This window comes from Talpa occidentalis, unplaced genomic scaffold (assembly GCF_014898055.3).
Source record: "Talpa occidentalis isolate TD23 unplaced genomic scaffold, MPIMG_talOcc4v2.1, whole genome shotgun sequence".
In the NCBI taxonomy this organism is placed as follows: Eukaryota; Metazoa; Chordata; class Mammalia; order Eulipotyphla; family Talpidae; genus Talpa; species Talpa occidentalis.
The window spans coordinates 148,742,305-148,768,181 of record NW_026555331.1 but is presented as its reverse complement, the minus strand read 5'-3'; the positions used below and the strand labels follow the sequence as shown (position 1 = coordinate 148,768,181).

The window sequence follows — 25,877 nt, the reverse complement described above, 5'->3', positions numbered from 1 at the left end:
TGTCAAAATGGACACAATTCTTTGCCATTCTTGTCATCAAAAGGCTGAATGAATTTATATGCTCACATAAAAAATGTACAGAATGAGTCATTAATATTCTTTCATTTGATGAGATTCCTTATGAATTTGCTTGGGGATCACTAAATCCAGGGCTCCTGATCTCTGTATAAACTCTAAGCCTGACCACCAAAGTCCATCTCACGGCCCCCTAGACCACACAGGCTGGCTCAAACCTGGGAACTTGCTTTATTCACTCTCTATGGGAATTTACCCACTGCACTGCCATGAACTATCTCCTTTCTGTTCAGGATGATTCCTACAATGGTCTGGTCTGTTAAATCTACTTTGCTTAATCCATGCACTCAGGTGTTCCTCTCCCAGAGGAGCAAATCTGCATTATTGATCCCATCTGTTCTCTGAAATATAATGTCATAAAATGTTTGAAGAGATCCTACTTTCTCACTCCCCCCAACACACTTAGTGAAATGATAAGGAAACCAACAGCCCCTTCTATTTGGAGCCTCTAAGTATGTGGGAGCTCAGTCTGTGTGGATGGTTCATACAGGTCTAGAGGACACAGTCTTCCAGCCTTTCTCCCCATGTAACTATCCAAATCTCAGTTTGCTTAGGTCATTTACTGACCCAGACTTTTAACAACCAAGGTCTTTTTATCATGTCATTTGACCTTCATCATTACTATGTAAGAGAGATAGTATGAGGAATTATTATTCCTATTTTATATATGTACTGACTGGCCTCAGCCAGTGCACAGGATAAAAATATATCTGGGACTAAACCTCACCAATATGCGGTGGTGTGTATATTTCTCATTGACTAATTCCTGTAGAAGGAATATTTGCCAGCTTTTCAGTGTATGTATTTCACAGCCCTCACTGACTATACACAGTTTTGATTCATCTGGATTATCTCAAAAAATAATCATTTTTCCTTATATGTCTGAGCTTTTATGCAAACGTATTCATAGCCACTTCTTTACTAAAGACCAAAATATGTTCCATAAGCAAGCATTAAATCATTTTCATTAAGAGGATCACTTTCCTTTGTATATTTATTCTCTAAAATGAGGTAGACTTTGTTTCTTTTTTCCCCAGAGGTCTATCCTTCACATTTGTCCATTTTTACCTTATTAACAGTTCTCCAGATATGATAATTAATGATTCTGACCATGTCCCTGCACAATTAGCTCCATGCTGGGCTTGTAGGAGAAGCACACATGGTCTCCAGGGAGAGCCCGTGAGCCAAGAGAGGACCCAGGGCTTGGAGTCAGGAGACCAAGGCTTTTGACCTCTTTGCCCCAAAATTATATTATTTCTGTACACTATTTACTTTATTTTTTTATTTTTTTAATTTTTTTAAAAGATTTATTTATTTATACAAGCACTAGGTACAGTCAGAAGCGCGGGAGGGTGAGAGAATTCACCAAAGCCAGAGCAGGGAGCAGAACAGGCAGATTGACAAAGTACACTGCTGAGGGGAGCAGCGGGCAGCAGGAGAGGTCTGTGCACCATGTGGGACCCTCGCCCGGCGGCCAGGGATCAAACCGGCACTGCAGAGGCTTCTGGCAGCTTCGCAACCCAGCGCTCAACCACTGCGCCACCCGGGAGGCCCCATTATTTACTTTCTTAAATAAATTTTGGAGTATTATAATATCTAGCAAAGACTCTTGCCTAGTGAATCTTACTTTAAAACAAAGAGAAAATAATCTCGAGAGTCTAATTTGTTCTTAGGTAAAAGATATAAATGCTGAAAATCATTCTGTTTTAAACCGTTCTAATGGAATATTTAAATTCCTGCTGAAACTGGCATGTAGTGTTAAATATAGTTAGAAATGTACCTACCTTTGCTGTTGGCATAACTATGAACCGGGGTGGCCATATTCAGGGCCCTTCTGTGGGCATGTGGGCACAACTGATCAAAAATGACTAGCATATGGGAATGGAATATCAGATAAATAAGGAGAGTTGAGGCTCAATGTTGCCTAAAATGAAAATCTGCCAATCATAAAACTGGGCCAGTTACTTGTATATGACACGCAGGCTGAGAGACTGAAGGCCAGGGGAAGTAAACAAAAATAAAGAGAAATTCGAGAACTTTGAGCTCAGGAGCAAAGAGAAACAATGAGGGAAAGTTTCATGCAGCAATTAATATATTTTTAATTTGATAATATTTTATAATTTAGCATCTATTTTGTGCTCATCCACTAGAAGATACAAATAAATGCATTATAACATGAAGAAGGGAATAAATTCAATACAGGGTAATTTTATGAGTTACAGCACAAGACAATGTACAATTCTGCAGGGTATGCCTCAAATATAGATAATAGAAGACACTCTAGCTATGTGAAATGAAAAGGTATTTAATACAGAGAACCAGGTACTAACGGAAAGTGTTGGAGGGCAATAGGAACCTCTAGTCTCTGCCACAAAGAGTGACTCCCAGCTCAACATCCAGAATAAAATAACCATTGAGGACTCTGGAACAACAGGAAGCCGTCACCAAGATGTTGGCCCCGGAGCCCTCAATGTTAGCCAGGTACTAAGACAACGAACTCATGCATGGCCAACTGTCTACTTCACTTAGCCCACTTGGAACTTAGAGTCTTAGAAACCCCATTTTGAGCCACATCCAGAGAGAATTCTCTATACAAGGGATATTCATGCCATCCTAGTCCACAAAGAATGCACAGAGCAAGTCCTGGGAACACAACCAAGAGACTGCAGTTGATGTGGACGTAGAAACGTTTTGTTAGCCTGAATAACATCCAGCTGAGGCATTAAAGGAGAAAGGACTGAGGATGGATGAGCAGGCACCAAATCAAATCATTTTTTTCACTCATCAATCCTTAATAAACTAGTTAGATCGGGCAGCCTGGCAATTGGTTAGTTTCTTCAGAGCTTCTTTGAACTCTCGGTTCCTTAGACAATAAATGAAAGGGTTGAGAGCAGGGGTGACGATGGCGTAGAAGATAGAAATAACTTTGTTCATGTTGAAGGCATGGATGGCTCGGGGGCGGGCGTACATGAAAATAGTAGCCGAATAGAAGATGGTGACCACCACGAGGTGGGAGCCACAGGTGGAGAACGCCTTCTGCTTTCCTGTGGGCATGCGTAGAACAGTGACCAGAATGCACCCATAGGACAGGACAGTGATTGAGAGGGGAAACAGGAAGATGACTAGGGCCAAGACAAAGTCCACCAGCTCCGCTATGGACATGTCTGTACAGGAGAGGTTGAGCACTGGAGAGATGTCACAGAAGAAGTGATTGATGACATTGGGGCCACAGAAGCTGAGGCGGGAGATGAAATAGATCTTAGCCAAGGAGATTCCAAAACCAATGGCCCAGGAGCCAAGAGCCAGACGGAAGCAGAGTCCGTGTCTCATGATGGTGGGGTAGTGGAGCGGACGGCAGATGGCCACGTAGCGGTCATAGGCCATGGCGGCCAGGAGCACACATTCTGTGCACATGAGCGCGATGAAGAAGTAAAGCTGTATCATGCAGTGAGTGAAGGAGATGCTGTTATTGCTGGACCAGAAACTAAACAGCAACTTGGGCACCGTCACGGAGATGTACCAGGTCTCCAGGAAGGACAGGTTGGCCAGGAAGAAGTACATAGGCTTGTGCAGCGGCCGGTTCTGCTGCACCAATAGGATGATGATCACGTTTTCTGCCATGGTCAGAATATAGGCCACCAGGAACAGAAGGAACACAGACGCACGCATGCCTGGACTCCCAGGGAACCCCACTAGAATGAACTGGCTGACCCGAGTCTGGTTCTCCACTTCCATGTTAGGGACACACGACTTAGCTCTCCTGGGGGGGGGGGTGGAAATCATTTAGTCAGACTCCCTTGTCCACTTAGAACCTTCCATTCTTTGCCATCTCTGAATAGCAGTAACAAGTAACGTAGCATTTATTAATACTATGGATAGGTTAGGCCATACCTAGGGCGCATTATTCATGTAATGTGATTTGATTCCCACATTGCCTCTTTATATATATTCTATACCCACTTTACCCACTTCAGTGGTGAAGAAACTGGCTCTTGTTAAAATATGAACCGACCAAGTTCCTACTGGTAGCAAGACACATCACTTTCACCTCTAAGTCTGAAGCCCTGCTACTGTCCTGCATGGTCTTCACCATCACGTCCACATTAAACAGCATCAAAACTCCTCATTCCATGTTAGCTTTGCTGATGCCAAAGGATATACGTGGCTCCTGGCCCTTATCTACCCAGAGCTCCAGAAGTCCTTTCTTTCCACTCGCTCATCCTTCACGTATTACCACTTCCTTGGACTCGACCACCAGTGGAGATGGCGGGTCATTGCCAGCCTCTGTGAGGGACATTAGGAACATTAGGGAGATGAGGAACATTAGGGTTGTCGGTGTTAAAGACCAGGAACCACAGCCAAGGACCGGCCTGTCCCTGGCTTATTATGTGACCTTGCGATCTTAGTCTCTGATACCCAATTTCCTCTTCTGTAAATGTCATTGCACTTACATCACTATGCATGGAAATGCAAATGAAACAATGCAAATGAAATTGTATATAAAGTGTAAGTGACCCTGAACATGGGAGGGGTTCTAAGCTTGGGTGAGCACAGGGAAAAGGGCAGGTGTGGGCTAACAGGAGGGTGGAGAGGAGCCACTGGCTGCTCATCAGAGCTGTGAGCAAACAAACAAGCACTTCCTCTCAGGGAGTTTTGATTCCTGGGGAGTGGGGCTGAGATTCTCTGGAAGAGGCTGTTTTGAAAAGCAAGAGTACAAACACAAAATAAAATTCAGACATTTTCTATGAAGGTTAAAAAAAACAGAAATTGACACAAGAGTGATCTGGCGAGGTCGCTCTGACCTCTGAGGAGGTGACATGGAGACAGGAAGGATTCCAGGGCCCCCTCTTTGGAGAGCTGAGGTGGAAGAATCTGCCTTGAAATATGGTGACCAGACAGTGGGGAGCTGGGGAGGGCAGAGGAACAGGTGGAAAAGGGGGGAAGGTCCCCCCCGGAGGGCCCCCCCAGCCGAAACCAGCGACTGGATAGCGGTCTGCTTGCAGTGAGAGCTTCTAGGACGTTTGCTTCTAGGACCTTTGCTCCTTTAACACAATATCCCATTTAATCCACCGAACTATTCCACGGAGGTGTTGTTACTCTATTTTTTCAGAGACACTGCACTTCAGACAGATTAGGGAGCATTTCCAAGTTATCGGGTGATAAAGTCAACCAAGGTCAGTCTGACTGGGAAGGTGTGACCTTGGCCACTAATCTGACTCACAAGCAGATGAAGAACTGCCTATTTGGGACTCACCACCACTTTTTTTACATTTAAGCTTCCTGTTTTAGGAAACGTTTGCGAATACCATGGAGGTTTCATTAGAGGCTTTTGAGATGCACCAAAAAAATTGTTTAAAACGACACAGGTCCATATTCAAGCAGACATACAAACTTGAATAGATTACAGAATAGCTTGGCCAGTCGATCAGAAAAGACATAATCAGTGGTCTGGGTCTTTAAAAACAAGTGAGAGGACGAGGGATTTTAAGGAGATGAATTAGCATGAACAAAGGCATAGAGCTGTGAGGCAGACCCAGCATTTTCAGAGAATTGGCTCATTAGTCCTGATTGCTGTGTGACCAGGCAAATTGTAAGTGACGAAATTAGTGGAAAAGGGAAAGCGTGTGTGTGTGTGTGTGTGTGTGTGTGTGTGTGTGTGAGAGAGTGAGAGAGAGAGAGAGAGAGAGAGAGACCCCACAGAGACTGACTGACTGTCCAGATCGTGGACACTTTCATGTAAAACATGAAGGCTTATAAAAATGATCTTGTCGCTTAGACAGTAAGCAATCACAGAATATCGATAGCATTCTCATAATTCTCCCTGGCCTTTATGTGAGATGAATTTGGATTTGACAAGTTGCTAAACCAGAGGCTGAGAGACCATTTGGAAGAGATAACACCCCAGATACAAAACGTTCAGCAAAGAAATGGAAATAAACGTGGACATACTCGCTCCCATAGTACACTCAGCTGTGCACTCTCGGAGGCGGCCAGACCAAAAAAAAACTCCCTATGTTCCATCAACTAAACTAAAAGAGAATAAACACCAATTATTGCCTCCTGATAGAACTGACCAGATTTATTGTCAACCTATAGCTTTACCACCCCTTTACTCGTGATCCCTCCTATCCCATTACAGTTACTCGAACTTGTCACGGCTCGTAGATTTTTACCAAGGATCCAGCACCAACCACCCTAGTTTCTTCTCTCCATCGCTGTGCCTGCTGAGGACGCGCTGTTCCTTCATTTTGTCTAGATTCTGTACAAATGTAGGTTCCAAATATATTAACTTGGATGGAAATGCCACCCCCATCTTTGCCAAGAAAACGGCAGGTTTTGTAACCACCATCATAAACAAATTTGGCCAGCAGGTGCGGCCAGCAGGTAGGATCTGCAGTCGGGATCAGAATGGGGGCACTGATTTCTCACCCAACGCCAGGAGATGGACATCAAATGGCCATCCTGGGGATGGGGGGATTGTGTCCCTCCGCTCACCATTGGCCTGACTAGACTTAGAGCTGCAAAAATGAGGCTATCCCCCCCACACACACACACACTCCTGGGATTGAGGAAGTTGAAGAGAGGGTGACTGTGGTATTAAAAGTCAGGATTTAATCATTTTGAGCCAGAGGAGCCTGAAACAGAGCTGTTGGCATTTTTCAAAAGTGATGTCTGAGGGTCACTTACCTAGGCTCAGCGGTCTCTGATGGGGTGGAATGTGCAAAGAAGCTCTTTACTGATTCTAAAATAGGAAGAAGGAGAAAAGAAAGATTCAGGCACTGAACAGAGGTGAGAAACCCACTCTCCAGGCCTAGGAGTGAATGGGTACAGATTACCCAATGGCTGCCAAACTGAGCACCAGGACTAGCCAAACGGGGAGCCCTTGGTATCAGGACCACGTTTGTGCCTGACGGGGCACTGGAGGGGCTCTCCCAGTGCTCTGGGGCCAGAGCACCCATCCCTTCCCTGTGGAGGCTGCTGTGGTCTTACACAGAGGGCAGCGAAGGGCTTTATATGCTCTCAAGACCCAAGAGAAAAGTACATTCGCAAAGGCAGCTCAGGTCTCTGTGGGAGCCAGGAAAATTTCCGTTCCTGGAGAAATTGCCTGCCATGGCAATAATATTTATTTTATATTAGTTCCACAGGGGGGAATCCACTTATGACCACATGCTTTGAAAAGAACCACATTCAAATTTATTGTTTGTTGAAACATGAAAAGGATGACATTTTAGAATCTATTCACACGTTTTCATTATTATTTAGTCTTCTCCGCTTACTTGAAACAGGATGATCATATCAATATTCCAAGGTAGACTTGGATTACAACCTTTTAGAAAAATTTTAAATAAAATTTGTTTTAAATGCCTGTGCTATAATTGTGTGTTAAATTAATTTACCGGCATGGGATCATCATGACTGCAAGTACCCCTTGACCAATAGTTCACATTCTGGGAAAAAAATCTAGTTTACTAAATATCCATCTCTATAACCTGCTGAACTCTTTTTTAAAAAGATTTATTTATGCATACAAGACCTGGGGGTGCAAACCAGAGGAGGGGGCGGTGAAAGGATCCATCAGAGACAGAGTGGGGAGCAGAACAGGTGGATCTGCTGAAATACACTGCTGAGGGGAGCAGCGGGTGAGTCAGGAGAGGTCTGCTGTGCCATGTGGGTAGCTCCCTGGCCGAGGATAGAACTTGTGCTGCAGTAGCTGTGCGTAGCTTCACAGTGCTGCAACTTAATCCCTTGAGTCACCAGAGAGGACTCTAACCTGCTGAACTCTTAAGCAGCCATCACACAAACAAAAACTGTCCTTTTTTTGTGTGTGATTTCATGAAATGGTCAATGGAGAGATGGACAGTCATTAGCATTCATCCTGCCACACATGTTGACTAAGCAGCTTTTTAATGAAGTTTCTCGAATAGGACTGTAATATGAAAAGCATGTAGCAAAAATTTGAAGCTGAGAACAAGCAAATAAAAATAAGGTACTTCCTTCAAAGCTCTGGCCTTGATTTATGCTAGTCCTGAAAAACTATGGCACCCCTAAAATGTATCATCCAGTAATACCGCAAGTTTACAACATGGATTTTAAATCTGTCATGATGTGATGGGCTCACAATGGAAGTAAAACATCAAAGCTCCAACCCAACCAGTTATATCAACCATGTTTTGCTCACTTGTGGTGGAGGTAGTGTGCTGGGGAGACTGATGAGGGGGTACATGACTCCCCAAAATAGGGACTACCCTCCAATGGGGAGAGGTTCCTGAAATACTATGAGTCAGCTTTGTAAAAGATGCTTTGACGGTTTGGGGTCTTTGTGGTGACATGTAAATGTCAGTAAGGCATGCTGTTTCCATGAAGAATGCCGATCGAGACGCCATTGAAATTGGTAAGGATTGCATTGAACTAGCATTGCACTTCAGGTGAGATGGCCATTTGAACAATGTTAATTCTTTTGATCCATGAGCAGGGAATATCTTTCCATTTCTCTGTGTCTTCTACTTCTTTTCACAATGTCTTAGTCTTTTCATTGCACAGATCTTTTATCTCCTTTGCTAAATTTATTCCTGACTCTGAAATTCTTTTTGTGCAACTGTGAATGGGAGTGTTTTCTTGATTTCTTTCTCTTCTAGTCTGGTGTATGCATTTAGGAATGCAATCAATTTTTGTATATGGATTTTGTAAAGTGTCTCTTTATTATACTGATTTATTGCTTCAATGAATGTATTAGTGGAGTCGTTAGGGTTTTCTATATGTCATCTGCACACAGTGATGGCTTTACTTCTTCCTTCCCAATTTGAATTCCTTTCATTTCTTTCTCTTATTTAGTTGCTCTAGCTAGAATTTGCAATAACATATTGAGTAATAGTGATAAAAGTGGATGTTCTTGTCTTGTATAATCTTAGAGGATAATCTTTAGTTTTCACTACTATGATGTTAGCTGTGGGTTCGTCATATATGGACTTTATTATGTTGAGGTACATTCCTTCTATCACCATTTTTTGTGAGTTTTGTTTTTTTCATAAATGTGAAATACTTTCTCTGTTTCTACTCATGTGATTAAATATTCTTTATCTTTCCTTGTATTGATGTTGCCAGTCACAATGATTGACTTTCAGATATTGAAGCATCTTTCAATGTTGAACCACTTGGTCATGATGTACAATCCTTTTAACGAATTGTTGAATTTGGTTTGCCAACATTTTGTCAAGAGTTTTTGCATCTATGTTCATCAGGGAAATTGTCTGTAGTTTTCTTTTTTGTGCATATCATTTTTATATCAGAGTAATGTTGGCCTTCTAAAATGTGTTTGGAAGTATTCTCTCTCAACTTTTTTGGAAGTGTTTGAGAATGGTAGGTATTAGTTTGAAAAGGATAGGTATTTTGGAAGAGTTTCAGAAGAATAGGTGTCTTTGAAGGTTTGGTAGAACTTATTAGTAAAATTGTCTGGTCTTGGAATTTTGTGGTTTTGGAGATTTTTAATTACAGTTTCAATGCTTTGCTTGTGATAATATCCCCCAGCGTTGACTTCATATTTCTCTCTCTTCTTCCTCCCAGGTCTTTTGTGTATTACATCTTTAAGTTCACTTATTTAATTCCCCTATAGTCTATTCTGCTTGCACTGTTTTCTCTAGAATTTTTTATCTCATCTATTGAAATTTTTGACATCCTGAATCTCTGTAATTTTATTTAAAGTTTCAAGTTCTATTTTCTTTTTATTAAGTCTCTCAGGTCATTTGTTTTCCCCTGAATTTGTTGTATCTTTTTGATTAACTTTTCTGAGTTCTACTCTATCACTTTGACTTGCCCATCTATATTTTCTTCCAATTCTTTCATCTTATTATAGAAATTTTGGGGCCTACCTGGTGGTGCAAGGTGTTAAGATGCAACCTATGAAGCTATCTGCAGCCACTGCAGCACGAGTTCGATCCCTGGCCAGGGAGCTACCCACATGGCGCAGCAGACCTCTCCTGTCTCCCCGCTCCTCCCCTCAGCAGTGTATTTCAGTAGATCCACTTGTTCTGCTCCCCACTCTGTCTCTGGTGAATACTCTCACCTCTAGCCTACACTACAGTTTATGTGTGCATAAATAAATAAATCTTTAAAAAAAAAAAGAAATTTTGAACACTCTGATAGGGAGATAAAATCATCACATCTTGTGGTTGGATTCTAGAGAGTTGTTCTGTTCTTGTGATGTTATATTCCCTTGAGACCTCAAGGCATTATGCATTATATTTTCGTATGTGCCAAATTTGGTGCTTTAGACACAGGGCTCCATAGAGGTTCTCAAGTTGCTGTGGGTTGCAGCAACTTCATTTTATATACTTACCATTCTGGCTTTTATTTCTTCACTTTCAAAATACAGAAATTTACAACTTTTAACACTTAATTTTATACTAGAAGATTTTACCTTGCTATTGTTGTATTGTAACTGAACTTTATGTCCCCCATCATTATTGTCATCTTTGTTGCCTGAAGATGTTGTCATATCTTTTGTTGAACTTGCTATAGTCTTAATGAATAATGAATAGGCAACCATTTTGAGTTCTTTCATATGTAAATATGTATTTCTGTCACTTTTAAAGGTGATATCAAGAGAATGAAAAAACACACTACAAACTTAGAGAAAATTTTTTCAAAAGACATATCTGGTAATGAATTGTTATCCGAGTTAAACAAAGAACTCTTCAAACTCAGCAATAAGAAAATAACTTGATTAAAATTAGCCCAAAATACTTAGCAGACATCTCACCAAAGAAGATACTCAAATGGGATATAATCATAAGAAAAGATTCTCCATGTCATATGTCATCAGGGATATAGAAACTAAAACAACAATGAAATACCACTACACACCTATTAGAATGGCCAAAATCCAGAACACTGACAACATCAAATGTTGACAAGGATGTGGAACAACAGGAACACTCATTCATTGTGGTACTGTCACTTTGGAGGATATTTTCATAGTGGTTTTTTTTTTCACACTTTAAATTTTATTTTTTATATTCCCCATACAATTACAACCCCTTATTTTGACCCCAAGCCCTCCTTTCCCCACCCCCCAGCCCCCATAGAGTATCTCTGGTTCATAGTTGTTTGTTGATTTTGATATTTTCTTTCTTATAGTTATTCTTTTTTCCTGGTCCCTTATTTAAGTTTTCTAGATTCCTGCTATGAGTGAGACCATCCGGTATTTTTCTTTTTCTTTCTGGCTTATTTCGCTGAGCATGACCCCTTCCAGCTCCATCCATGTTGCTGCAAATTCCATGTGTTTATCTTTTTATAGTGTTTTACAAAACTAAATATACTCTTAGCATACAGTCCAACAATCATGCTTCATGATATTTACCCACAGGAGTCAAAAATGTATATCACACAAAAACCCACACACAAATATTTATAGCAACTTTATTCATAGTTAACAAATTCTGGATGTAACTAAGATGTCATTCAGCAGGAAAATAGATAAATAAATTATGGTATACACAAGCAGTAGAATGTTATTCAGTTTCAAAATGAAATGTGCTATTAAGTCATGAAAAGATATGGAAGAAACAAACCCATATCACTAAGTGAAAGAAATCAATCTGAGGCTTCATACTGAGTGAGTCCAAGTACCTATCATTCTGCAAAAGGCAAGCTTAAAGGAAAATTTCAAATCAATGATTCAGTAGGTTTGGGGGAGTAAAGGATGAATACGTAGAACACAGAGGATTTTTAAAACAGTAAAACTACTTTGTATATTATAATTTTTGGATACATGTCATACTAAATTTGCTGAAACTCATATATAATGTATAACACCAAAAGCTAACCCTAATGCAAACTATGGATTGTGGATCATGATGTATCCATGTAGGTTCATCAGTTATAATACATGGACCACTCAGGTGGGAAATGTTGATATGAGGGAAGCTTTGCATGTGCAAAGGCAGGGGGTATATGGGAAAGTCTCTGAAACTCTTGCTCAAATTTACTGTGAACCTAAAATAGTTCTAAAATATAAACTCTATTCAAAATAATGATGCTTTAATTTGGTATGGAAATTTTATTTACGAACATGTACTCTAAGACTTCTGTCTTCCAAAACCATGAGGACTGGTCTTTCATGCCTATGATAATGTTACACTACTTGGAAAAAAGGAACTTGAAGATGTAATTAAAAGTCCCAATCAACTGAATTTGATTTACCAAAAAGGGAGAGGATCCTGGGCAAGTCAGCCTCGCCAGGCGTGTGGACACTTTAAAGTGGCTCCTGGCTTTCCCAGAAATCAGAGATCCAAAACAGCAGAAATTTTCCAGTAGGTCCTGAAGAAGCAAACCACACAGTGAGAAGGGTGGGCCGTGTAGCAAGGACCTGAGGTGCTGATAGTGATCACCAGCTCACAACAAGCAAGGTGACAGTACTTGTCAGATAGCTGCAGGGAAATAAATTCTACTAACGTGTATAAATACAGACACACTCTTATATATAAACCTCTATCAATGTATCTATCTATGTATCTATGTATCTATGTATCTATGTATCTATGTATCTATGTATCTATGTATCTATCTATCTATCTATCTATCTATCTATCTATCTATCTATCTATCTATCTATCTATCTATCTATCTTACTAGATCTCTGACCAACAGAATATCTAAGGTATTGTGTTGTTTTAAGCTACTAAATTTGTTGCAAAGCAATAGAAAACTAATACACTAACATTTTTCTAAGTAACCTTTTGATTTGTCTAATTTCTGGACCTTTATAAACTTTCATTATACTTGAAATTCAGTTATTTCACCAATACCTCTATAATATTTATTCACTTTTCCTTGATTTTCTGGTTCATGGTGAGACCCTCTAATCATCAGAATCAGTTTTCCCTTTATTGAAGTGAAGTTTTTAATCAAGTACAGTTGGGAGTAGAATTTCCTTTTATTCAATCTGTTCTCTTCATCAGGAATATAATAATTCATATATTGTATTTTTTCTGTATTCATGTCTCTCACATTCCTTTGGATTCCAAATAGGAAATTAAACTTTTCTATATTGCTAATTTTCTCTTTTCTGCTTTTAATTTCCTTAGTAAATTCTGAACATTTTTAATATCCTTCACCTGCCTATAAATCTCTTACTCCTTTTGGATCTCTGTCATCCTATCATCTCATCTTTCATTGAGTTGATGTGTTTATTAATTTTTTTGCAAGTGTGGAAGTCAAGGGTTCCTAAATTTCCAATATTTACTTTTTCTCTTTTATTATCAGAAGTTCTTTTATTAGCTGAGATGCTCTAATGTATATATCTCCAAGTGAATAAGAGGTAATATAGTCTAGTTCTACTAGTCTGTAGAACTAAGTAGTAATGTTAAGTAAAATTTTAAGAGGATCTCGAAGGAAAAATGGGCATGTCCTATCCTCTTTTATTAATTTTTTTAAAGATTTATTAATTTATGCATACAAGAACTGGGGTACAGGCCAGAGGTCCAGGGGGTGAGAGGATTCACCAGAGACAGAGTGGGGAACAGAACAGGCAGACTGACTGAAATACACTGCTGAGGGGAGCAGCGGGCGAGTCAGGAGAGGTCTGCTGTGCCATGTGGGTAGCTCCCTGGGATCGAACTCATGCTGCAGTAGCTGTGCATAGCTTCATAGTGCTGCAACTTAACCCCTTGAGTCACCAGAGAGGCCTCTAACCTGCTGAACTCTTAAGCAGCCCTCACACAAACAAAAACTGTCCTTTTTTTTTTTTTTGTGGTTTCATGAAATGGTCAATAGAGAGATGGGCAGTCGTATAATTAACCCCTCCCTTGTACGAGCAGGGATCCCCTATTTTATCAATTTTTTATAGACAAAATACAAATGCATTGACTGGAACTCATCATACCTTAGACCATGAGATAGAAGTTATGTGCCTAGATTGTGAGTCAGAAAGATAGAAGCCCTAATTCCTGTAATTTTTTAAGTTAGACTTGTCTATGTATAAATGAATTCACATTTTATTTAAGTCACTTCTTCTTTAGGTTTTATTTCTATCACAAACTAATATGATCCAATTAATATAAATACATTTATAATTGTTACCTATCCTTTGTATCACAACGCAAAAGCTGACCTAGTGGATGGAATTCATCTCTCTACTGTTTCCATAAACCAGGTCAGCTTGATGAAGCTGCAGATTATTCTTTATGCATTGATACACTAACAAAATATTAGCAGATGAAGTCTAAACTATTGGCTACCTGAGAGAGGATGTAAAAAGAGACCTCGCAGATCACTGACATAAATAATCAGGTACTGTCCTATATGAGGACCTTCATTAATCACGTAGTGAACTCTTTATTCACTCACAAGGATCTGACTTTAATTCTTCTTTAGCCTATGTATGGAATCTCCTTTTTGTTTTTGATTCCTCCATGGCAAGAAGTTTTTAAAGTCTATATCCTTTGAGTTTCTCTAAAACTTTCTGGAAAGCAGCTATAACTTCCTTATTCCTCAAGCTATAAATCAAGGGATTCAACATCGGCGCCACCAGACCATAGAAAAGAGCAACTATTTTTTCCTCTTCCTCTGCAGAAGCTGATCGTGGCCCCAGATAGGTGAAGATGATGGCCCCAAAGCGCATGGACACCACATGCCTGTGGGAGGCACAGGTCCCAAAAGCTTTGCTGCGTCCCTGAGTAGAATGGATATGCAGAATGGCAGCAACAGTACAACTGTAGTAGAAGAGGACGCGTGGACAGGGAACATGATCATTAGAAATCCTGAGATGTTCACCATGACTTTATTGAAGGAGATGTCCACACAGGCTAGCCACAGCACTGCCAGTGTCTCACAGGCAAAGTGATTAATAACATTGTCACACAGCAAAAACCGGAAGGTGATGATTGTTTCCATCAGAGAATTCATGAAACCAGCCACCAAGCAGGCGCCAGCCAGCCACAGGCACAGGCTTCGTTGCATGATGACCGTGTAGTGCAGTGGGTAAGAGACAGCCACATAGTGGTCATGGGCCATGACCCCCAGCAGGAAGAATTCAGACCCACCCAATGCCAGGGCGACACAGAGCTGGACCACACAGCTGTGGAATGGGATGGACTTACAGGCTGAGAGCAGGTGGACCAACATTGTGGGGCAACACTATTTGTGTAACAAAGGTCTACAAAGGATAAAGCACTAAGGAAGAAGTACATTGGGGGTATTAAGTCTGATGTCCAGTCTGATCAGAAAAAGAATGAGGAAATTTCCCACAATAGTCACCAAGTACATGATGAGCATCAGGGTAAAGACTTGAGTTTCACACACACAGGCGAGTTCTAGAAGAATGAGCTCACTCACCCATATCTGGGTTTTATTTCGCTGACCCATGAGTTTCTGAGGATCAAGCTAAAGATGTAGAAATCATAAATCATGGAAACTCAGGGTGACTTATGGAGAGTCATACGCCGACTACCCACCTGAATTTAAAGTTCTATAACATCTCAGGCATTACTATTTAAACTCTGCTTGAACACATCCATAGACAAGAATGAAAAAATGCATTCACTGGTCAAACTGAAAATCAAGAAGAGAAGTTTCATTTTCATTTTCATTCAATTTATTGGAACATAATTTCTTCTCCCAAACATCTGCTCTTAAATTGGGAAAGGAAATTAATGAAGTAATTATACTTAAGATCCTACATCATTTAGTAACTATTATAGGGAATAATTCCTGTCTTTGTACTTAGAAACTTTTTGGTCCACATGAAAGATATTTTTATGAATTCTGAATGATGTTCAGACCATTTTACTTCTCTTTGTTTATTGGATTTTCCCTTTAAATAGCTCAGACACAATTCCTATACACCAGTCCTCAGAAGAAAGTATCCATGAAACCCTGAATATTTTAAATAATTCTTATACTTTTTATTACTAAGTGCTTTAAGACTTTATTTCCTATAACGTGCACTTTTACTTTGAGGATGTCTCATGGGAAGCCTCTTTTCCATCATTCTCATACCATTGGCCCAGTTGGGTGAGATCAACCCAAGATGGCCAGCTTTAGAATCAGGTATAGAATGAAGAGAACGTATACACAAGTGCTAAGTGTTCAAAGATGAGGGCCTCCCTGGTGGCACAGTAGGTTGAGCACAGCGCTGTGAAGCTGTCCGCAGCCTCTGCAGTGCCGGTTCAATTCCCGGCCAGCCAAGGAGATTCCCACATGGTGAGGCAGACCTCTCCTGTCTCGCCCACTGCTCCCCTCAGCAGTGTTTTTGGTCCATCTGCCTGTTCTGCTCCCCACTCTGTCTCTGGTGAATTCTCTCATCCTCCCATGCCTCTGGCCTGTACCCCAGCTCTTATATAAATAAATCTTTAAAAAAAAAAGTGTTCAATGATGAACAATGAAACTATTTATGAATTGGAAAATTTAACATTGTAAAAATGGCCACCTTACTGGAAACAATATACAGATTGAATGTAATCCATATAAAAGTTTCAATGGCATTCTTCAAAGAAATAGAACAAACATCATTCTAATTCATATGGAACCACAAAAGACCTTGAATATGCAAAGCAATCCTGAAAAAAAAAAAAAAGAGGAAGAATGGTGGTATCACACTGCCGGACTCAAGCTATACTGCAAAGCTATAATAATCAAAATAATATGGAAGTGGAACAAAAAGACACACACTCTTCAATGGAATAGAATTGAGAGCCCAGAAACAAACCTATACCTCTCTGTACAGTTAATCTATGACAAAGGGACCAAGAGCATACATTAGAGAGAGGAGTGTCTCTTCAATAGATGATGTGAGGAAAACTGGACAGACACATGCAAAAGAATGAAAGTAGACCATTATCTCACACATTAAATTTCACTCATAATGGACTGAATCACTCACAATGGATCAAAACTTGTATGTATGACTTGAAACCATAAAATACAAAGAAGAAAACATAGGTTAAACACTCCATGACATAGACTTTAGTGGTGTCTTTGTGGATTCATGTCTAACAAGAAGAGAAACTGAAGATAATATAAAGAATTGGATAATAAAGAACTGGGATTATCTCAAATTAAAAGGCTTCTGCATAGCAAAAGGAACTTTCACTAAAACCAAGACACCATAATAAATGAAAGAAAATATTTGCATACCTTACATCTGATATGGGAGGAACTATTTTCAAGAATAGTTGGGCCGTGACTTGTCCTACATTATTATATGTAGGTCTTAATCTAGATCGCCTTCCTTAATTCCTGTCTGCCAAAACTCAAGTGTAGCTGCAAGGGAGCAGCTCTTCCAGGTACATCAGCAGGTCATACTATGGCCACACTGGTGCATACATTTCTTTACTCAGGACTCTGTAGCTTTAAAAAAATCAAACAGTGGGCTTCCCTGGTGGCACACAGGGGTTAAAGACAGTGCTATCAAGCTACTACCAGCCACTACAGCATGAGTCAATCCCCTGCCCTAGCTAGGGAGCAACCCACAGGGTGCAGCAGACCTCTCCTGTCTCACCCACTGCTCCCTTCAGCAGTGTATTTCAGTAGATCCACCTGTTCTGCTCCCCACTCTGTCTCTGGTGAATACCTCTCAGCTCCTGCACCTCTGGATTATACCCCAGTTCTTGTATGCATAAATAAACAAATCTTTAAAAAAAAAAAAAAAAACAGCAACCAAAGAAGGTGTTTTCCTACCTATCTCCAAAAACAGCCAAAAGGAGGGCATTGTAGTTTTTGCTCAGTAAATTGTCAGGCAAGTATATTTCCAAGTGACTCATCATTTGTATAAACAATTTTGCCTTTTAAAAATTAAAATATGTCTTATGTATTTCAAAAATGAGTATTCAAGTCAAAATAAAACCTGTTTCCTTGTCAAATTGTCTCAAATAACTTACCCAAGTTGATTGCCCAGTAAATCATTGAATGGCCATGTGCAGTTTTAGAAAATCTTGTCAACCTATTACTTTGGTGGGAGACAGTGGGAAGAAAAGAAACACATTCTTGAAACTCTTTCATGGCCAGAGAGTGGAAGTTCACTGAGGTGGGGAAGTGTTAAGAAAAGAAAGTGTTAAGAAAAGAATTTAAGTATCTTAAAATGTACTTATTTCTCTATCAAATATGTGATCTATTAAATATATCAAATATGTGATCTATTAAATCCTTATTTGGCCAGGCATTATATTAAATACTTTACATATCAATAAACACATAATATATATAACAAATACAATGGAATATACTAAGTATTTTATATATCTTTTAATATATTGCATTATAATAAATAGACCCTTGACACCAACTGCCTGAACTTTGGTCTTGGAGAAAAGCGATGATGTGGTGGTGAAGCCTGAGAGAAGGCAGAGGGCCCCAGGATTCTCCCACAGCCTGGGGTATATCCTCTCTGCTGTTCCTTTAGTTAGCATGACCTTGAGTACCACAGTGACCACTGCTGTTCAAAGGCTATTGATTCACTAATAAAAATCAGGGAACAGATCAAGAAGACTCATTGGGTTCCTACTTCTGAGCCCACTCACTTCAGTCTGGTGGGCTGGAGCAGGCTCACCTGTGAAGCTGAAGTCTGTCCTGCAGCCACAGCTGCAACACGACAAGAAATGGCCCCCTTTACCCATTTAGGGACTCTCTTCCTGATGAAGTGGCCTCTTCTGTAGACACGAAAGGTGGTCACGCATCTACCTGGTGTCTGAGGTGATGACTACAACAGCCTGCAAGGAATACAGGCTGTGAGTCCTTCTTCCCCATAGACATAAATGAGGACTTTCATTATGGACAATAGTGCAAATAAAAAATAATCCAATATCAGGAATGGATAAAGGTGCATACTTATTTTTAGAAATCAGCTTTCCAAAGATTTGAACCTAAGGATACTTAGGTCTAACCACAGGAATATCACTAACAAAAGATGAGGTATGACAGAGGGTCTTGGACTGAGAGGACACATGGGAACTGGTCGGGGAGAATTGTACCTCAGATGTCTCTCCCACAGAGAACTTGGAACCTAATCTCTATGGTGGTAAGTATATATGCAAATACAGTCTCTGCTCATGGAAATACTTTCTATCACATGTCATGGATCATTTTATTTTCACTTTGAGAGACACTTTCCATTGAATCAATATTTTATAGAAAAGCATATATCCTCCTAAATCACTTTCCAGATCCATAAAATGTGGATAATGGTATACATTATCGTTCTCCCAGAGGTATATACACATAGCTATCTAGCAACATAAAAATAACAAAAATGATTTATACAATGAATATATGCATAGAAATTAACTTGAAAATGTAAGCTTTGTTTTAAAACATGCACTAGCTAAGCAAGCAGGTGTGGAGAGTTTGGCCTAGAAAAGCCACATTGTATTCCAGAGCAGCCTTAGATGGGCAGAGGTAGACAGCATTTCAGAAAGGGTTGTTACCTTACAGACTCATCCCCCAAACAGAAATTCTGTATGGACAGAAAAGACCTTGTCTCTAAGGGAGTCTTCTTTCTAACAGGATCAGCACAGATGTGGCCCCTATTTCCAGAAGTCAGTGAAAAGCAGAGCTCAGACTATAAATTTGGACTCATTAGCAGCCTGGAGCCCACCACAGGTGGGGAAAATCTTTAAATCACTTGAAAACTTCTGACTTCCTCATTTGAGTAACCATAATATAATTTTTAGGAAAAAATTCGAGTAGAGGACAACTATATCAAGCCCCCTTACTCTTAGACTTGAAAATAGACAGGAGGAGGCTATGGTCTACAGGAACCTGCTTTCACAATTCATGCTGTTCAAACTGGAAATGCCTGACTCGCCACTGGAGAGCAGAGAAGTGCCTTGGACGATGGCAAGGCTATGAAAGTTGTGGGATTTGAAACAGGTGCAGTGAGAACAGGTAACTTTCTCTAACTTTAGTGATGAAATCTCATGAGGCCAATTATACTTTGTTTATTCCCATTATTTCATTTTCCCTTCCTCTCTGTCTGGTCACTTCTGCACCTAATACCCTAAACCAACTTTGCAAATCAAAGTTTTGTTTCCTTTTCCCTGGAGCTTGGGAAGGAGCGCAACAAACTTTAATTTCTCAAGGGGAATATAACTGATTCTTCAGTGCTACTATTTTGGAATGGGGGGTTTATTAAATCCCACTTCATGAGCATGAAGTTGTAATTAAATCCCACTTCCTTGTTGCAGTTCCCCCATCCCCTTTGACGCAGTAATTCCAGACGAGACAACTCAGCGAGCCATGGGGATACTCTGTGGTCCAACATCTCATCTGAGCTTGGGCAGGGAGACTTACTGACACCATTCCATAGACAACTATTGTTTATTATTGGACTTCTGTCACTGTTTGGAATTATGTCACCACATTGTCCTCTAACCTTATAATTTTCACCTTTCCCTGCATTTTAAGGAAGGTGACCTTCCATCCTGGTGTGAACTTAGACTCCTTCATAAAATGATACCCATCCTATGTGAAAATACTCCACTGAAAGTATTAAGCATGTTTCAATGAAGCCAGTAGAGGACTGATATTTTCTACTTTACCCTTCCTCCAGGAGTGTGAGATTCTAACTCATGTACCTTGTCAATGTGAGGGTGAACAGGCAGCTCTCATCCTAAGCTCAGCAACCTGGGATTCTCTTCAAAAAGGACTGATAGTTTCTTCTCCCTGGTGAATTCTAAGAGCTGGTGGCATAAGCATCTTATCCTACTGTCTAAGCACAGCGAGTAATCTACCTTCAGGGAGCTCGCTTTTATTGCTTCTTTTACTTTGTGGGTTTATTACCACATTTCTTTGTGGGTTTATTATCACATGTCCCAAATGCTTTGTGGCATCCCTGGGCAGAGCAAACATACATAGTAACAGCAGCAATATGACCACAGGAAAAGAAGACCAGAAAGAAAGGGAAGCATGATCACTAGGAATCCTGAGCTGGCCACCATGACCATGTTGAAGGTCGTGTCCACACAGGTCAGTCCCAGCACAACCAACAACATTTCACAAGCAAAGTGATTGATCACATTACAGCACAGAGGCATCTGGAAGATGATGGTCTGCACCAGTGAATTTATGAAACCAGCCACAAAGCAGCCACCAGCCAGTCCCAAGCACAGTCCTGCATTCATGATGACTGTGTAGATGTGACAAGAGCCACATAGTGGTCACAGGCCCTGGCCTCCAGGGAAGAACGCCACACTGCCCATTGCCAGGGAGATGAGCACCTCGAGGACGCAGCTGGGGAAGGGGATGGATTGCAGGATGACAGGAAGTGAATGAGGATCTGTGGGACAAAGCTGTTGGTATAATAGATGCCCACCACGGACAGGACACTGAGGAAAAAGTCCAAGGGAGGATGTGCCTGCTGTCTAGACTGATAAGGAGGGTGATGAGGAAGTTCCCCAGCAAGGTCACCAGATACATGGCCAGAAAAAGGACAAAGAGGAAGAGCTGGGTGTCCCAGTCACTGGACAGTCCCAGCAGAGTGAACTCACTGATCTGTGTCTGGTTTCCCCTGCCCATGAGATTCTGAAGACCAACTCCAAGTTGTAAATCAATAAATATCAGATACCTAACCAAAGAGCCATCTAACTTCAAAAGAACCATCTTCCTTTCTCCTTCCTTAAGGAGTTTTATTAAAATCCTTAAATAAAAGCATTATTAAAATTTTTAGACATTGACGTCAAAAGCATTAACTATAAAAACATGATAGTCTTTAGAGTTAATTCCTAATCCCGAGTCTACGTTGTCACTTTCTCCCTCCTCACTATCTCAGACTCTGTATTGAATGGCCCCTAACAAGCATGAGCAGCTCTTTAAAATGGACTTTTTTACTCCTGGATTCTCTGACTATGAAAATATGATGCTAAATTTTCATCCTTTTTAAAGTCAGTAATTTTAAGGTTCTAGGTTAGAAAGTAGCAAATACAAAAGGGAGTTTAAGTAGCAAAAATATTGCCAATGTTACATTTCAGAGTCAGTGAAATAAGGACTGAAGACCTAGGTGACCTGGCTCACTTTTATATGTCACCTGTTCGTCTCATCCAGGTGAGAGGGTAAGAGAAGGACATGGCAGTGTTCATTGCTTCCTCCTTTGGAAGCTCAGCAGAGCATGGGTCAGCAGCGGGAGAGACCGCAAGGTAACACAGTGGGTTCAAGGATGCACTATCATCCCTAATGAGTGTGAAGAGCTCAAATACTTGCATTTTAGCATATTAACCGAGAGATGATGGGAAACTGCTTGCATGTTCCCGCTCATCCTATTTGTATGTATTCTAGATATGATGGTTAGAGTTTGGAAACTATGGTGTGACAGAAAGTAATTAACTGAAATTAACTCACTGAAATGACAGTTAACTTTTCCCTTGAATCCTCCATACTTTCATCCCCATCTGAAATATTTGACTATTTACCTGTCCTAGAAAACTGTCTCCGTTCAGCCCTGTGCCACAACTCCCATGACCAGAAGTTAACATGCTAGTCTTCAGACACCATCCCTAAACTTTCTAATCTTACGGACATATCATTGTTTTGGGAAGGTCTTTGGATGCTTCATCGTGTTGACATCATATTCAAACCACAAGTGATTTCTTTCCCCTATCAGTTTTTAAGAGTTGTTTCTCTTTTTTTTCCCCTCATTTAGGTTTGTCTTCAGAGGCAGTATATAGTGACAGTTTATTAGATTTATTATCAGTTTATTAGATTTATAAAGGTTGTGTAGGGCTCTGTGTGTGTGTGTGTGTGTGTCTGGGGGCTACAAAAATGCTTTCAATACAGAGACTGGACAGTGATGCCTGACAGCAGGTTGACCTATCCTAGTAACATAATGTCCATATTAAAGTTATATCATCTTTCACTGCCTTGCCTAAGTAAACAGCTTTTCTTATACTATGTTTATGATCAATTATGCATTTATCATAATTATTTTGTTTTCAAATTTTCAGAGAAAATGTTGTATTTTTGAAGATGAGCCTAAGTCTTCAGAGTGAAAGCTCATGTATAGGCAATAACTTCCTGTCAAAAATTTTATACACTGTGTAACATCTGAATCTCAGATTTTTCTTAGCCAATGATGTGACTGTTCACAAAAGAAAAAAGAAGATAAAAAATCATCCTGGATCTATCCTTAGAGTAAAACAAGGACTTTGGATCATGTTTCGCCACAATTATTTCCGCGACTCAGCAGAGTCTGCATACAGCACCTGTAGTAGTTTGTGCACAAGCTGTCTTCAGCAGCCTTCTTAATAATACTCTCTTCAGAAGAGTAACCACACAATCACAGCATGTGGCTACATACACACTTATGAATCCTCAAGTATGAAAATCCACATTGTTCCCATTGGATATAATACACTTTTTATAAACTGTGGATGAATTACAACCAGTGGCCCAAGGTAAGATGCGTGAATATGTCCGTGATTATAAACAATGTGACAAATCAAAATAGTAAATGCTGTTTTCTTCAATTACATTAAGGCCACATGGTGGAGATTGAGCAAGGGTCAGAAGTCCTATTACAGCAGCACTAACTCCACTACACATGATACTGTGACATAAAAAATCCACCCACATCCTGCACTCCAACCCAAACCACTCAGCATCTGCCCCAGCATCCCCAGGACACGGCTCCTCATCTCCTTCCTGGTTGCCAGGGCAACACACTTGATGTCTGTCACCTCTGAACAGGTGGGAGAACACACAAGCAAAGCTCTGTTCTCTGAGTGAAGCTCAGAATTCATCAATCTGCCAGCTTAGACCTTAGTCCAGATAATTGGCCTAAGAGTTTCTGCCAGGCCCCCTTCACCTCCTTATTCCTTAGACTATAAATCATGGGGTTCAGCATGGGTGTCAAAATGGCATAGAAGAGAGAGATCAACTTCTCCTGAAGGACAGAAGGGCTGGACCTGGGCTGGATGTAAGTACAGATGGCCATCCCATAGCACAGGGCGACCACGGTCAGGTGCGAGGCGCAGGTATGGAAGGCCTTCTTCCTCCCCTCTGTGGACCGGATCTTTAGGATGGCGGAGATGATCTTGATGTAGGATAAGAGAACCAGGCAGAACGGTGTCATCAGCAGGACAATGCTGGACACCATGATTGTGACCTCATTGGAGGAGACGTCTACACAAGCCAGTCTGATCACAGCAAGGATCTCACAGGATATGTGATCAATAAACCTGTTTGAGCATGTGGGCAGCTGAAAGGTGATGGTAGTGTGCATGAGAGAATTGACAGAGCCACTGACCCAGGATATGGCGGCCAGCCTCTTACACAGCCCTGCATGCATGATGACTGTGTACCGCAGGGGGTTGCACACAGCCACATAGCGGTCATAGGCCATCACTGTCAATAGGACAAATTCAATCCCACCAAAAGATAGGGAGAAAAATAACTGGGCTGCACAGCTCACGCGTGGGATGACTTTACGTTCTGCAAGGAAATGCACCAACATCTGAGGAACGATGCATGTAGCATAAGAGACATCAACGAGGGACAGGTTGGTGAGAAAGAAATACATGGGGGTGTGGAGGCGGCTGTCCAATCTGATCAGAAGAACAATGAGGAAGTTGCCCAGCACTGTCACCAGGTACATGATCAAAAACAGGACAAAGAGGGAGACCTGAGTGTCCCCGTCACTGGACAGGCCAAGGAGAATAAACTCTTTCACCCACGTCTGGTTGCCTGTTCCCATCTAAAACCGTGAAGATGATTGATCTGCAGAGAAAGTTAGAAAGAACAGAAGTTGTTGAGCCAAATAACTATAGAAGCACTTCATGAATATATTACTGTGTGCAACCGCCAGCCTTAGCAGACTTTTCATTCTGTATGTGGGTTATGGTGACAGGTGTCATCCCAAAATACGTTGTTTACTCTGCATTGAAAAGCAGGCCAGCACCTTCATAAGGATATGATATAGTCTCAAGGAGATCCAGTTAAAGCCTGGAGATAATACAGTGCAATTTTAGGGGCTCTTTATCTTTACCAATTTACCTCAACTACCAGGTAGGGCAAGGAGAGGTTGACAGGTGACAGTGTTCGGTACAATGATACACAACAAAGAAAAATTTTGTTGGAAGGTTCAAAAACTACTTCACGTATGTCAACTAGACCCATGTTGAAATGGATATATTTATTATAAAAGGAAAAACTTGGGAAGAGATCTTTCAAGTGGAAAGATCTAGAATCATAGAACCTAGGATTGAAACTTGATTTTATTTAGCAGTTGTGTGATTTTGGCTTAGTGACAATTTTTGTGTATGCAACAGATAATATTCTACAACTCACAAGTATATTTAAGCTTTAATGTAGGAATCTTATGGAAAAATTACTTTGGGAAATATATAAAGGTATTACCACAATGTACTAGTTGTAACAGGACCTTTGCTTTGGGATAGATGTGATAACAGATAGATTTCCTCCACGAAATTCAAACATAAATAAATTGGGTTTGACCTTGAATGAACTGAGGGCTAGGGGATTAATGGGACACTGAGGACTTGGAGCATCTGACAGCTATAGGTCACTTTGGTGTTTTGGTAAATTTTTGGTCTCTTCAGGCTTTAAGGATGAGATAAGGAAGGGAATTATAATTATCTTACTCTTTTTATTCTTCTCTTTTCACTTACTGCTATGAATAATCATACCTCTGTATATAGGCCCAAAAGAAAGCAAAGAATAGTATGGATGCTTTGGCTTTCTTGACACAAGAAAGGAAGGCACACATTTAAAAATCCCCTTTCAGGGCCTCCCTGCTGGGGAAGGCGGTTGAGCACAGCACTGTGAGGCTGTCTGCGGGCTCTGCAGCGCAGGTTCGATCCCTG

The 25,877-nt window shown here is 40.6% G+C and overlaps 2 protein-coding genes and 2 pseudogenes across 2 annotated transcripts; all 4 read right to left on the bottom strand.

Moving 5' to 3' along the window:
• Positions 1–2,874: 2,874 nt before the first annotated feature.
• Positions 2,875–3,810, bottom strand: LOC119255185 (olfactory receptor 6B1). Its single transcript, XM_037522161.1, has one exon. The coding sequence runs from the start codon at positions 3,808–3,810 to the stop codon at positions 2,875–2,877; it is 936 nt and encodes a 311-aa protein (XP_037378058.1).
• Positions 3,811–14,497: 10,687 nt separating this feature from the next.
• LOC119251294 (olfactory receptor-like protein OLF3) lies at positions 14,498–15,435 on the bottom strand (annotated as a pseudogene).
• Positions 15,436–20,824: 5,389 nt separating this feature from the next.
• On the bottom strand, positions 20,825–21,663 carry LOC119251283 (olfactory receptor 2F1-like; annotated as a pseudogene).
• A 2,131-nt stretch (positions 21,664–23,794) lies between these two features.
• On the bottom strand, positions 23,795–24,748 carry LOC119251272 (olfactory receptor-like protein OLF3). Its single transcript, XM_037518641.1, has one exon. The coding sequence runs from the start codon at positions 24,746–24,748 to the stop codon at positions 23,795–23,797; it is 954 nt and encodes a 317-aa protein (XP_037374538.1).
• Between the last annotated feature and the right edge of the window lie 1,129 nt (positions 24,749–25,877).

Excerpts from the sequence above, each read along its gene's own strand:
- LOC119251272 (XM_037518641.1), bottom strand. The coding sequence starts at position 24,748 with ATGGGAACAGGCAACCAGACGTGGGTGAAAGAGTTTATTCTCCTTGGC.
- LOC119255185 (XM_037522161.1), bottom strand. The coding sequence starts at position 3,810 with ATGGAAGTGGAGAACCAGACTCGGGTCAGCCAGTTCATTCTAGTGGGG.